Genomic DNA, 15219 nt, shown 5'->3' with positions numbered 1-15219 from the left:
TTTCATTAAAATATTCACATTAATATATGTATTTATGTATTACATACACTTACAGAGTTGCAGTTGTTATCTCTTCTTGCCTCCAAGGAGCTGGAAGTCTTATGAAAAGAAATCTTGTTAGAATAATCTCAATACAAGACACTCAGAAAGAATTTTGACAACAATGGATGCTGGACATGACATGGTACACCAAATGCAACCCCAAAGTTACGACTTCTGTTTTTACTACCATCTTTCATCCCCTGACCAATTGTTCTTTTCCTTTGGACCAGTTGGTCCTTCCTGCTGGGAAAGTTCCGTCGGTAACTTGCCAATTGCAGTTGAAAGCCTTGTCAGCCAGGGAAGTCGTTTGATCACCTTATCAAACTCTTTCCTCGAATCATAAACAATTTTTGGTCCCCATTCCCTCATATACTGCAGCCAGCAAGGCTCTGTAACAGCTTCACCTAGATATTCAGCAGCAACAATCTGATAATGGGTGCTAGAATCCAAAGAGAAGTCGCTTCTAGCACAATCATTTCTTATCCCAATACCAAGACTCGAGGACCCTTGAAGATAGGTCCTCGGATATGGAAAGCAAGCATGGCCATGTCTTGATGCATAGACAATAGCTCGATTCCCTTCTATGAACTCCAAATCACAAGCGCTTATCCACACTCCACCACTGTGTTGCGAGAAGTATATGCTTTGAAGTTCACCGGTGAAGTTGCTAATACGAAGAGTAAAATGTTCCCAATCACCAATATGTTCTCCTATCCTGCTCATAGCCATATTAGTTGGTCCAATTTTTAGGGTGGCTGGTCCATTGAAAGGTGAAAACAACCACATTGCTACATCAGTGAATGTACCACCTAAAGCTGGTTTCACATGAACATAAAGTTTGGCACTTGCAAGATTTCCACGCTTCAGAACTTCCCTTCTATCATCAGCAGGTAAATCTAACCAGTACTCTCCATCATTTGTTCCACCACCAGGGAGAATAGAGCCTTCGGCATCAATAGGTTCACCAGTATACTGCCCTGCTTTAAACAGAAGAGCTCCATTTCTGAAGAACCATGAAACAGAAGACGGAAAGTAGACCTCTCTAGGGTGGAAGAATACGGTGGGACCATAGTGATGAATTAGTGCATGGATCTGATCAACATTTGGCATTGCATCCAAATTGGGATCGTTGTTCTTTAAACACACAATGGGAATTTCTTCTACTGCAGTCAATCGTCTAGTACAAAAGAATGTCCCTACAGAGACTCCTCTCCCCTGCATACCTCGATGACGAGGTCTAGTCTTAAATACTTTAAAAGGGATTTTTTGGAATCTCGACAGTGTTTCAAGCAATAAACCGCAAGTCTCACTCCCATCGACAAGGTCCTCTCTCACACATCTCACTTCACCCAAATCCGGTTTACCAGCCTGGTTTGTTACAACAAACCCTAAGGCTTTATAGCCTGAAGGAGGCTTGGGAACCCAAAAATAGCCAGGTTGATCTTGAACTCTCATTCCATCATCTGAATTCCAGACCAAATAATAGTCAACAGGCATCACAAGAGCTGGGGAGCCACGGTTGTGCGACACTACATCCTTAGCAACGAGAACATAGCCATTTAAAGGCTTGTCGTTTGGTTGGCAGTAATGACCAAGGCCGTAGAAGCCTTTAGGTAGACCTAAAGGCTTATAGAATGAAATACCTTTTCTATTGTCATGTGAAAGATGAGAGCCCCAAATAAACTCGAACCTAGTTATTTGTACAACTTCAAGCTCTCCGAGATTGATGTTTCCATTGGCAAATCCTCGTCCTAGTAGAATTCAACAAATAGGTAAGGGTGATTCTTCAGGTCATTTCAAATTCACAATTAATTATCAAAGAAAAGGAAGTATGCCCTTCGGCATGTAAGCCACTACATCTAAATTCATAAAACCACTATAAATTGGTCCTAGGATATTCCAGTATAAACCTACTTGATGCATGTGAAGTACAAATCCCTGTTTTACTGAGCTTTGGCGTTAAGACCCTCTAAATTCAATCACTTAAGTCTAAACAAGTGCTTTTGAATAATTAGCATAATATGAATGAATTCAAAATCCAAGCTCAGTCTAAAGGTTAAACTGCTAATGTAGTCCACAAATAGCAGCCATCTTTGTCAATTTAAGCAGCAAGCAAATACTCAGAAAGTCTTAAATGGAAGGCAAGCAATTTTTGACCCAAAATAGTTGTATTGAAGACCAAATAAACATATCCCCATAAAATTTGACTGATTTTCCACTATATATGATTATGAAGTTCAATTCAGAAAAAATGAAAAATAACAGCTGGTCTCAGGTACATTTAAGAAAATAATTAGTAATTCCTCAAACCTTACAGCCTTTCAGAAGAGAACTAAAACATTGTAAGTGAAGAGAAACTCAAAACTGACACCACATATAAAAGAGCAGAAACAAGTAGAGTCTAACATTCTAATGCCGTGAGTTTAGACATGCTGGGTACGGTACAGCAAATTCCTTACGTGACTCAAAAGAAAAGAAAAAGGGAAAAGATAAGAATAACATGCAAGTAATCTAAGAGGAAGAAACACAAAAAAATAAAAAATATACATACAACAGGCAAACAGCAAGATTCATAACAAAAAGAGAAACCAACAGATTTAGTGCAAATTTGATGGTTTTAAGCTGCTATCTAATATAGACCAATTGGAGTTATTTTCAAAGGAGTGTCAAGTTGAGTTAAATTCAGACAAAGAAGTATTTTCAACATCTTTTATTCTTTAGTCAGCCAATTAACAATTTCTCTAACTGTTGCACTTGCACATATTTAAGGACACCCCAAACTCAATTACTTGACAAATAGCGGAGACTGAACATAGGCCACAGGCCATAATGTCATATTGCTGAAACGACTAGAGTTTCAGGAAAGAACAGTTTGCATTTGTTTGATGCAGGGCACAAATTTCATGGCATAATGGTTTTATGATAAATTTGATATGACTGAAAATGGGCCTGGGCAACCTGGAGGAGGAGATTTCGGTCCACATACAAGTCCAAAGAAGGTTCCATACTAAAACTAATTGGCAATAGTAGGAGTAGCTCCTTTAGCTTATATTATGGTACTTTCTCTCCTCTTTCTCCAATGTGGGACAACTCACATGTGTACAACATACATGGGGTTCAACATTTTCTCTTCCCATCCCTACCTCAGTCTGTACTCACTCTGAATTTTTTTTTTTATTCTTCCTGCTTAGAATCTTTACACTATTTACAATTAGGACATGCCAGGAATCACAAGAATCATTAAGGGGTTAATAATGAGGGGGGAATTAGTTCAAGATGATCTATTAAAGGAGTAGATTTTACTAATTGGTAAGTTTGGTATTAGTAAAGAGGAAATATCTTTTTCTCAGTCATCATGCTCTATTTTCCTTCCTCTCTGTCTCCTACCTCCATATCTTCCCAGCACATAGATAGAGGCAAAAGTTACCTAAGAGTGGTGGTGGGGTAATTCTTACCCTCATTTTTGGAGTAATGGATTAATCCATGTGATCTTCACTCTCATACCAAACCTTCAAAAAACCCATAAATTTTACCCCATCAATCTTTCCCCTCGTATTTCCCTTAATCCAGGCGACCCCTTAGAGTGAATCTTCTAAATACTTCTCGATATATAAGAAAAAGTCATGTATGATCTTGTTTGATTCGTCTACTTTATTAATATTAAATCGTTATAGTTTTTACTAATATGTAATAAAAGCTATTTAAGGTTAAAAAAGTGCATTCGCAAACGTGCGGTACCAATTTATTTGCTACATATCTTTTTAGCAATATTTTCTCTATACTTTTCTTTACAATTGGGTCCACATATACTCATCTACCTAAATCTCTTTTCACTTTCCTAAAAATTTGTGCCAAAATGATTGTGGCAATTCTAGAGGAATTGAGGGGAAAAAACTTTGTCTACCACTGGGTAGTCTATCCACCATTAATAGAGACTTGTTGTGGGTTGTTGTAATGAAATCCAACTCAACTTAATATTTTTTTTTTACTGTTTTTTCACCAAGTACCCCTGTGGTATTCAAAATTCATGGGGTACCCCTGTTGTTTAAAAATTGCACCACATAATCTTACTCTTTCAATAAAACCCGTAATGACTAACGGTGTCAAGTTTCCGTTAGTCATTAGCCCTGATTAACACATCTAACCCTAGTCCAAAAACCCTAATCCCCACCCTAAACGCTAACCACCCAACCACCACAGCCCTCCTCTGCCTCCCCCACGAGCATGATGGGGCTACGAGGGAGGGCTGCAGGGGGTTCGTGAGTGGGGTTGCGGGGGAGGGCAAAGGGGGGATGCAGGAAGGGGTGGGAGGGGCAGAGGGGGGCTATGGTGGTTAGGGTTCAGGGTGGTGGTTAGGTTTTAGGGGGTTAGGGGTTAGTGTTAGAGAGGTTAATTAGGGTCACAAGGGTTAATGACTAATTGAATCACGATGTCATTAGTTATTAAGGGCATTTCATACATTTTGTTGAAATCATAAGGATGCCTAGTATATTTTTCAAACAATTGGGGTACCCTATAAACTTTAAAATACCACAAGAGTACGTGGTGAAAAAAACCGTTTTTTTAAGCTATATTAGTAGTAGGCTGTCTATCCGGACTTGAGGAGAGTATGTCTTACATAAAAGTCTCAACCAACATTCTCTCACTCTCACCTACGGTACGGAGTATATAATTATATTTCCAAAATGGACGTAGGATTTCCTTTTAGGCACTATGTCAACTGTCAAACCATAACATAATAATTAAGCGACCATCATTTAGGAAAATGGCAATCCATGTTGAAAAAGATTTTATCTCTAGTCTCTATATTGACCCACAATCAATTAACTCAAATACAAACTACATCCAACCACATAAACTCAATAAGCCATACACAAGCAAACCATGTAAAAATTTGGAAAGTCTTAGTTAAATCAATAATAATTGCACAAACTAAAGAATACAAATATGAACAATATTTACATTTTCAACATCAACCAACATGATCATTTGTACATAATCAACCATATAATAAAAAACCCAAATACTATACTGGGTATTCTTCAAAATGACCAAAAAGAAAAAAAAAACACACACACCTTTAGGCCAATGAGGCAATGGAGCTGGCAATAAGAAAGTAGTGAAGGAAGGACACATAGCTATAGAATTATTCTCGTAAATCCTCTGCCACCTAAATAACTTCCTCAACCTCTCCATCAACTAAAACTCTGCCATAAACTGATCAAACCCAATTTTTTCTTTTGCCCAATAAAGTGATTGGTCTTGTGGGAACCTATACAATCGACAAAGTTTGGAACTTGAATTGCGAATTATTGGGATTCCCAAAAACTTGGGATTGATGGGTCAAATTTGGAGCTATATTGTTCATTGTTTTTGTTCTATTCAGAGGTATTTTTGTTTGAAAAGAAAATGAAAGATGGGTTAAAGGAAGATCGAAATGACTAGTTTGATTCTTAATTGAAGGAAGAAGGAAGGAAAAGAATGGCATTTGTATTTGTGGGAATTGATGAAAAGCAAAGCATCGATTCCTTTTGTCCTTTTGGAATTGGTTCCCATCACTTCCCACTTCCCTCAACTGGAAGTATTCTTGGGCCTCAGTAACAAAGAAAGAAGATGTGTAGTGTAGACCTACCCATAATCCAATAATCCAATAATCCAATAATCCAATAATCCAATAATCCAATAATCCAATAATCCAATACACAATAAATAGATGTCACTAATTTATAGAGCAACGAGTCTAAGACTACGTTTGGTTGGTGTAAAACATTTTTCATGTAAAATGATTTTCATGGAAAATAATTTACAACAAAAAATATAATTCTAAGATTAATTTTTCGTTGTTGGTTCCATGTAAGAAAAATGACGAAATGAAAGGAACATGAAAGGCAAAGTGAGGATGTAGTGAGAGGAGTGTATAAGAGAGATAAGGAAAAGGAAGGAAAACAATTTTTCCTTCATTTTAAAGGGAAAATGAATTTCCATCATGGGGAGAACAATTTACTCTTAGGAAAAATGGTTTTATATTCATTTGCAAACCAAACAATGTAAAATTGAAAATAGAGTAAAACAGTTTAACATGAAAATGTTATACGCCCTACCAAATGAACCCTAAATCATCTATCTTATCATTTGCAGAACTCTATGCGACATTGTCTCTAATTTCTCATTTACACACTCCTAAAGATTGCTTCATACTAAAGATGAGGAGGAGGATTGATAAGCATCTGATAATTTTTAATTACTAAATATATATAGGAAAATATTATGGAGATAATTAATTAATTTATTTTGATTATTACACATTTACATCTGGTGATCAGTAGGATAATTTGACCTACAACTAAAACAATTTAATTATATGAGGTCACGCAAATGAAGAACCCCAGGAGGTTTGAAGAAGACGTATTGAAAGAGCTACGTTAGGGATGGCAATTGGGCGGGGCGGATGCGGAGGATGGTACCCCCACACCCGCACCCGCATTAAATTCTCATCTCCATCCCCGCCCCACCACTCATTGCGAGGGAAGATTCCATCCCCATCCCCGCCCCACCACCAATTGCGGGGGGAAATTCTAGACCCACCCCCGCACCCGCGTCGTACCCGCGTCATACTCACTTCATCCCCGCAAAAAATCCACCAAAAAAAGCCTATTATAGTTATCTACTTCACAAAATCACAATGTAATATAGTAAAAGAAAAGTTAAAATACATTAACAAAGGCAAATGTTTTATTACATTTCAAAAGTGTCTTCAAATACATTAGTAATATATGTATATAAATAGAATTTCAATAAGAAATATGCGGGGCAGGCAGGGGTGGGGAGGGGCGGGCGGGGGTGGGGCGAGGCGGGCGGGGATGGGGCGGGTATAACATAAGATCCACACCCGCTTCACCACCCATGCATTGCGGGTATAATTTTAATCCCCATCCCAACCCCATCCCCGCCGAACCTAGACCCATCCCCGCCCCAATTTGGCGAGGATGAGGCAACTCTCCTACTTAACCCGCCCCACTGCCATCCCTAAGCTAGGTAAAGTAGTGGGTGTAATTGAGTTATTTGCCTTATTGCTGTTACTGGGCATTTTTTTTTTAATTTCTTGTTTATTCTTTTACTTGAATAAAAGATTAGTACAATGTAACTTCTCAAAATATATATATATTGCAATTTTGTGGCGCCCAAAATTTTAAGTGAGCGGGTTTCCAACAATTTTCATGTACAACCTATAGAGTCGTCTATTATTCAAAATTCGACACGCAAACCTATCATATCGCCTCTTAGTTATTAGGCGACATGATAGGTAATTCTCTCAACAAATTTTCATCTGGGACAATTTACCTAAGACGCCGCCTTCTAGTTTAGGTGGGACACATAAACCTAATGAGTCGAATATTATATAACAGGCGACACGAAAAGCCTATTATAATTTCTTTTTTTTATGGTTGTCTAAGTTGAACCTTATGCATCGCCTGTGTTTTAACAAGCAACTCCAAAACCTTGCGTGTCCCCTGTTATTATAAGGCGACTCCAAAACCTTAGATTTTGTATGCGTAACTCTCTATTCTTTCGAATTGTGGAGGCAATTACTGCAAAACAACACGAATACTTCGAGCAACGTCGCGACGCTACTGGAAAACTAGGAGCCACTCCTATGCAAAAATGCACAGCAACATTGAGGATGCTAGCCTATGGGGTAGAAGCTGATTCTATTGATGAGTACATCAAAGTAGCTCAGTCAACTGCAAAAGAAAGCCTTGTTCACTTTGATGAAGGGGTTCGAAAGACGTTCATAGAAGAGTAATTGTGGAGGCCTACTGTTACATATTTGCAGCGCCTCCTACATGACAGACAAAGACGGGGATTCTTAGGCGTGATGGACAATATAGATTGCATGAATTGGCAATGGGAAAACTGATCGCGTACATGGAAAAGATTATCCCAAAGGAGTAAATATGCAACTAGGGATGGGCAAGGGTCAGGTCTGGGTCTGGTCCAGCCGGACCCTAGACCCGAACCCTAAAATCTTTTTGGAGACGCAGACTCGGACCCGGACCCTGACCCTAAGGGTATGAAAAAATTGGACCCTGGCCCAGACCCATAGGGTCTGGAGGGTCCAGGCCTAAATTCTCTATTTTGCCAAATTTTAAGCATTATTAATATCAATAATCATCTAAAATTCGCATGAAACAAACACAAAAAATCGCATGAAACAAACACAAAAAAATCGCATGAAACAAACACAAAAAATCGCATGAAACAAACACAAGAATTCGCATGAAACAAACACAGACATATAAATTAAAAAAAAGGAAACAAACACAAACTTATAAACGGAAAAAAAAAAAAAACAAACACAATTCACAAACATATAAACTGAAAAAAAAAACGAAACAAATTGAAAAAACAAAACAAACACAAGTTACATAAGAGTTCAGAATGGGTGTTTTAGTTTAGGTTTTAGTCTTTTCGAAAATCAGTTTGTTTTTTAAAAAAAAGTTAAAATGTATATATTAAATAAGTTTAGGGTCTAAAGGTCGGGTCTGGGTGTAAAACTTTAAGACACGGACCCTAAAAAATTCACTTGGACCCACCCCCGGACCCTTAGGGTTTAAAAAAGTTGGACCTAGACCCTTAAATTAGGGTTGGGTCTAACAGGGTCCGGGTACGGTCCTGGACCCATGCCCATCCCTATCTGCAACGATTATTTTAGAAGTCGTTGTCTTTGGTGACTTATGGATATGTCATGCATTTTTAGAACACTTGGAACTTGCAATGACATCAACGTGTTGCAGCGATCTCTGGTACGTTCGATGATTTATATCAAAGTATAGCTCCTCTAGTGAACTTTACAGTCAATGGGGACACATATACCAAAGGATACTATCTAATTGATGGGATATATCCTAAGTGGGCAATGTTCCTCCTCGACTCCCAATGGATCTCGTGGATGAGTTGTTCACTCAACGTCTCAGCGAAAACAATCCGTCCGAAAAGATGTAGAGCGGGCCTTTGGCGTTCTTCAAATCACGTTTCGCAATAATCCAACGACCAGCTCTTGTATGGGATGAACACTTGTTGTGTTAGATAATGTTGGCTTGTATTATTATTCATAATATGATTGTTGAGGATGAGAGAAATATATATTATAATTATGGTGACATGTCGAAATTCGAGCTAGAAAATAGGACAACTATTAGCGGATCAACGCGTACAAACTCTTCTGTTCAACCTGGTCGATTTAGTGATATTGACATGGAACGATATATGGAGAGGCGAGCTGATGCATGAGATAGAAATGTGTCCAACGCCTTAGAAAGAGACTTGGCTCAACATATTTGGCAAAATTATCGCCAGTCTATCGTTGACGATTGAAGATCTAAATTATTGCAATATTTTATTAAAGATTAATTGTACGATACTTTGTTCAATTTTATCTATGTTTTAAAATGAATTTATGTTATTTTTTACGTATTTATTTGTCGTAACCATTAACATTAAAATCTGGTAAATTATTATAATTAGCAATAAGTGTAATTGTCAAATTAATAACCCCAATTATTGAGAAAAATGGGTAAACTAGTGTAATTAAAAATGACATTTTTGTTAATGTAATACAATTAATGAATTAATCCAATTAATTAGAAGGTAATTATTTAATTATAAATATCATATTTTTATTTAAGTAATATTGTCAGATTTTAATTTAATTAATATTATCTAAAAATTTTGTGATGAATCAAACTATTTTATTGATATTGGTGGGGTATGAAAAGTAGAAGAGAGAAAAGGTGGTGGGGTTTGGAAAAGTAGGAAACAAAAGGTAGATGGGGAGGTTAATGAATGTAGGTATGAAAATATGAAATGTGAACATTAGGTGATAAAGTTAGTGGAAAATGATGTGAACTACGAGTAGTATCAACGTTGAACCTTCCATGGTTCATAAGAGAAGATAAAAGAAATATTAAACAATGAAGAGACAGAAAAAATGGAAGAGAGAGAGAGTGTTTTCCAGTTTGTGAGTATAGATCGTTCACCAATTTGGTTTTTCTAAAACAATGAGTTGGGTGTGACAAGTGGCGAAGATCCATTGGTTTATGGGAGGTGTGGTCCATATTTAATGGTTGTAATTAGAAGATCTGAACGACTATTATTAGAAGACAATATTTATGATTTTTTGACTGTTATTTCTAAATAATGGTTATATTTAATAACTAATTTTTTAAAAAAGAAAACTTTACCAACAACTTTATTTTTCTCCTCTCTATACATAGATCCTAATATTGAGATATTTCTATACATTTTTCATACACACTTCTTTTTCATTAAACACTTATTTAGCGTTAAAAAAATATTAAATTATAACAATGCGTCACTAGTGTATCTTTAATGCCTGAAAAATGATAAATATGGTAAAAATTGAGATGAATAAAGGAGAAAGAAAATACGATGGAATATGGTAAACTAGAATTTTGTGCACGCGATGTGTGCTTGATTTTTTTTCGAAACAGAAACTCGATTTTCTTCGGTATAAGAGTCAAAATTTGAACATTAGACATACAAAGTATAATTGTTTTTAGTTGTAAAATTTGATTGGTTTAGTTTATGTCACTTAAGTCTCTCACCATTTTTTTTGTTTTTTGTTTTTACTTTTCAAAGTTAAATTCTATGAACAAAATAGAAATTTTATTGAATTTATTTATGATTTCTAATATTATAATCTTTTAGTTGATTTTTGAATTAAGTACAGTACTTCATAAATTGTAAAGAAAGTGGACACTTTAATTTCAAGTCAATTTTTTCATAGGTTGTAGTTTGTAAGTGAATTTTTAAGTTTTTATAAAGTTTCCTAATTTTAGTGATTTGCATAACGTAAATTATGCAATTTTATGATTTTAGTTGACTTGTGAGTGATTGTTATAATTATATTTTTGGTATTTTTGTTTAGAGCCCCTTTGAATTGTAAGTGAATTTGTAATTTAGAATGGGAAGGGGGGCAAAATAGACATTTCAAAAGAGGACACCATTACTCCCCCTTCCCTTATATAATAGAGATAATAGGAGAGAGAATTTGATAACCTCAAAATTGGTCTAACTATTTTTTTTTTTTTAAAATTTGGTAAGATAAATTATATTAACACCTTTTCACAAGACACCTAAACACAACCTACCTCAAATCCCCCATACCCCCCTAATGAGACCCACAACCTGCAGGTGGAAGATGAAAGGGCTTACCACCCTTCCACTCCCTCATTCTCAAAATTGGTCTAACTAATGAGAGTAATAGAGGTTTTTGAGTAAGTTGAGCATAAGTGATACAAAAAATAAAGTGTTATCATACTTGATGAATCCTTAAAAAAGTTCAAGTATGCTCTAGTGAGATAAAGGGAGAAAAATTAAGAATAGACTCATAAATATGAATACTGTTAATCTGTTACACATTCTTTTCAAATTAGTTCTAATTTCTAAATCATATTTTGAAGTGGGGTTAATTTTTGACAGGTCCAAATAGCCCTACATTTTCTCCCCCGTCCCCACTGCGCGAAAAAAAATAAAAGAGCAGTCAAATAGTCTTCTTTCCAAAACGAGGACCATTCAACAAAAGCTTTCAAAAGTTCCAGCTAATCATAATCACAACTCCACCATGCCCAAAAGTTGACCACCAAACCTAAAACAGTAAAAGTGTAAAACTAAAAGTCTAAAACCCCCAATCTCTTCATTCTTCAATTCTTCCTCCTGTATTGGGTTATTGGGTTTAATTTGTATGTCTATCTCCTCCTTTTTGTGATCAGTGATGAAGAGGGAACAAAGCTCAGATCTACCCACTTTCATATTCCTCATTTTCTCTCTCCTCACCACTTTTTCTCTTGCAGTTGAAGATGATGTGAAGTGTCTTGAAGGCATAAAAAACACTTTGAATGACCCACAAGGTAAACTCAATTCATGGAACTTCAGAAATTCTTCAGCTTCAGTTGGTTTTGTGTGCAATTTTGTGGGTGCTTCTTGCTGGAATGACAGAGAAAATAGATTAATTAGTCTTCAACTTAGAGATTTTCAGCTTTCTGGGCACATCCCAGATTCTCTTGAATTTTGTTCTAGCATTCAAAGTCTTGATCTTTCTGGTAATTCCCTTACTGGTACTATTCCTTCAAAGATCTGTTCCTGGCTTCCTTTCTTGGTTACTTTAGATTTGTCTAATAATCAGTTATCTGGTCAAATACCACCCGATCTTGGTAAATGTCAGTATTTGAATAGGTTAGACTTATCTGATAATCATTTATCTGGGAGTATTCCACTGCAATTGTCAAATTTGAACAGGCTCAATGAGTTTTCTGTTGCTGGTAATGATTTAACTGGCCCAATTCCTGCCTATTTTGGAAAGTTTGATAGGTCTTCTTTTGAAAGAGATGATGGCCTATGTGGGAAACCAACTGGCTCAAATTGTAATGGGTTGAGTAAGAAGAATTTGGCTATTATTATAGCAGCTGGTGTTTTCGGGGCGGCTGCCTCGTTGCTGTTTGGGTTAGGGTTATGGTGGTGGTTTTTTTCGAGGGCGAGCAGGAGAAGAAAGGAAGGGTATGGACTTGGAAGAGCAGATGATGGTACTTGGATTGATAGGTTGAGGGCTCACAAACTTACTCAGGTTTCGTTGTTTCAGAAGCCGCTTGTCAAAGTTAAATTGTCGGATTTGTTGGCTGCTACCAACAATTTTAGTGTAGAGAGTGTGATGATCTCAACTAGGATGGGAACTACCTACAAGGCTATGTTGCCTGATGGATCTACGTTGGCAATCAAACGGTTGAATGCGTGTAAGTTAAGCGAAAAGGTATTTAAGACGGAGATGAATAGGTTGGGAAAGCTTAGGCATCCAAACTTGGTTCCCTTGTTGGGCTATTGTATTGTTGAAGATGAAAAGCTTCTGGTTTATAAACACTTGTCTAATGGGACTTTGCATTCTGTTCTACATGGAAAGACAATTGCATTGGATTGGCCAACGAGGTTCAGAATTTGTTTGGGTGCTGCGAGAGGTCTTGCTTGGCTCCATCATGGAGTGGAGCCTCCTCATTTGCACCAAAACATAAGCTCAAATGTAATTCTTCTTGATGAAGATTTGGATGCTAGGATAATCGATTTTGGACTAGCAAGACTTCTTTCTGCCTCGGAAACACATCATGAGAGTAGTTTTGTTAATGGGGATTTAGGAGAGTTTGGGTATATAGCACCGGAGTACTCAAGTACTATGGTGGCATCACTGAAAGGAGATGTTTATGCTTTCGGTGTAGTTCTTTTGGAATTAGTAACGGGACAGAAACCTTTGGAAGTGATTGCTGTAGAGGAAGTGTTCAAGGGCAACTTGGTGGATTGGGTGAATCAGCTGTCAAGCTCTGGAAGAACAATTGAAGCCATAGATAAAGACATACGTGGAAAAGGTCATGACAAGGATATTCTTCAGGTCTTCACAATTGCCTCGAATTGTATAGTTTCCCGACCCAAGGATAGATGTTCCATGCTTCAGGTTTATGAATCACTAAACAGCATGATTGACGACCATCCTTCCGAGCAATTTGATGACTTCCCATTGATTTTTGGTAGACAGGATCTTGATTAGTCACTATGATTTGAGGTTCTGTTCTGCTGGAATATCCTGATATGCAGAATTTGGTAAATGCACCTGTATAATGAAGTCGTCTTGAAGCTTTACTATGTTACAAACGAGAATATAGCTACGCTCCACTTATGGTGGAAAGCTACCTTTGGGCCTTTTGATGGCTGTGATATGCCCTCTTGTAATCTTGTTAGTGTTTGAGATGCATTATTTGAAGCTCATTGTAGCATCTAATGTCATACATCATTGTATCTTGTAAATCTAAAGATGGATCACCTCTTCTTTCTTGATCTTCAAAAAATTTAGAAAAAAGTATCCAAATTCATATTAGCTTGTCAATCTTATCTACAATATATTATCTACATAGCATACTCCAGTTATTAGTCTCAGAACCCTCATGAAAATATTGGTCTTGTAATGATAAAAGAATACTTTTATGCCTGTTTAAATCTCTTTAGTTTAAAAGTTTGTTCATGTATGATTATTAGCAAATTGGATTGTATGGCATTCACTTTCAACTCCAACAGCTTGGTAGGCAGTAATGGTTATGAAAATGGTAATAATGATTAATAATAATGTTGTAAATAAATTCTTGCGCCCAATAAATTATATGTACATTTTTACAACCAAAAAAAAAAGTTATATTTACATTTATTACCATTAATACTATTTATTAGTAAATATTTATTAGTGATTATTAAATGAGGATGAATTGATAACTAATGACTCGTTCTCTTTTTTTTCAAGTTTCAGTTTTTTTAAAAGCTAAAAATAAAAATTTGGAAACCAGAAAAATCAATATCTAGCTTTCTGTTGTTAGTTTTGAAAATTGACATGTTTAACATACTAATTTTAAGTTTATTATACTCTTCATAACACATGACTTTTATATTAATAAAACCAAACACTGAAAACTGACAGTAATATCGAATGGGCCTTAAGTAACCTTGGTTCCAAAGTTGTCGTAAATCATACGGTCGTAACCTTGGGCCCTTGAATTCCAATTTGACTAAGTGCTCGTTTAGTTGAATGTAGGGAGTGCAAATTCCTAGGAAATTTATTTTCCCATGTAATTATATTTCCTAGGAATTGCTAAATGTTGTTTGGTGATTTATGCGAAGTGAAAGTTTCATGGGAATTTCCACTTACCTAAGTCTCCGTAGCTAAGTAATTTCCTCCATTTTGTGAAAAGTGGAACTTCCTAAGAAATTTTACTTCCTATGAATTTGTCAACCAAATAACACCAAGAAATTCCAACTTAACAATGCTTAAAAACAATGCACGGAGTAAGCAAATGCACGGAGTCGTCAAAATAATCTATTGCAAAGTAAGACAGTAGCAGTTAAATTCTTTGATTCCATTCCATGTATGATGAAACAACGGTATAGAATGGGAAAAGTTTTAACATATGTCCACTATTAAACCACAGAAGTGATTTCTCACATAGCATTTGAGCCGTTGACAATTGATAACTTTTACAGTAAAGTGATGCAGCTACGTCGTACATTCTTCTTTCCTGTGAAATTTATATTCCAACCAAATGCCAAGAACAAACGGCTACCATAAAGAGT

At 36.3% G+C, this 15219-nt stretch overlaps 2 protein-coding genes across 2 annotated transcripts; one reads left to right on the top strand and one right to left on the bottom strand.

The window, feature by feature from the left end:
• LOC104899394 (hypothetical protein At1g04090) lies at positions 1–5649 on the bottom strand. Its single transcript, XM_010686569.3, has 2 exons — positions 5121–5649; positions 1–1793 (listed from the first exon to the last, which is right to left on the bottom strand). The coding sequence occupies exons 1-2, from the start codon at positions 5236–5238 to the stop codon at positions 226–228; spliced, it is 1686 nt and encodes a 561-aa protein (XP_010684871.1). The 5' UTR covers positions 5239–5649; the 3' UTR covers positions 1–225.
• Positions 5650–11614: 5965 nt separating this feature from the next.
• LOC104899395 (probable inactive receptor kinase At1g27190) lies at positions 11615–14116 on the top strand. The gene has a single exon (XM_010686570.3). The coding sequence runs from the start codon at positions 11837–11839 to the stop codon at positions 13649–13651; it is 1815 nt and encodes a 604-aa protein (XP_010684872.2). The 5' UTR covers positions 11615–11836; the 3' UTR covers positions 13652–14116.
• Positions 14117–15219: the final 1103 nt, after the last annotated feature.

The sequence above is a fragment of the Beta vulgaris genome, chromosome 7 (genome assembly GCF_026745355.1).
Source record: "Beta vulgaris subsp. vulgaris cultivar EL10 chromosome 7, EL10.2, whole genome shotgun sequence".
Classification (NCBI taxonomy): domain Eukaryota; kingdom Viridiplantae; phylum Streptophyta; class Magnoliopsida; order Caryophyllales; family Amaranthaceae; genus Beta; species Beta vulgaris.
Note: the sequence above shows the minus strand (reverse complement) of the source record. Positions and strands in the feature narration are given on the sequence as shown.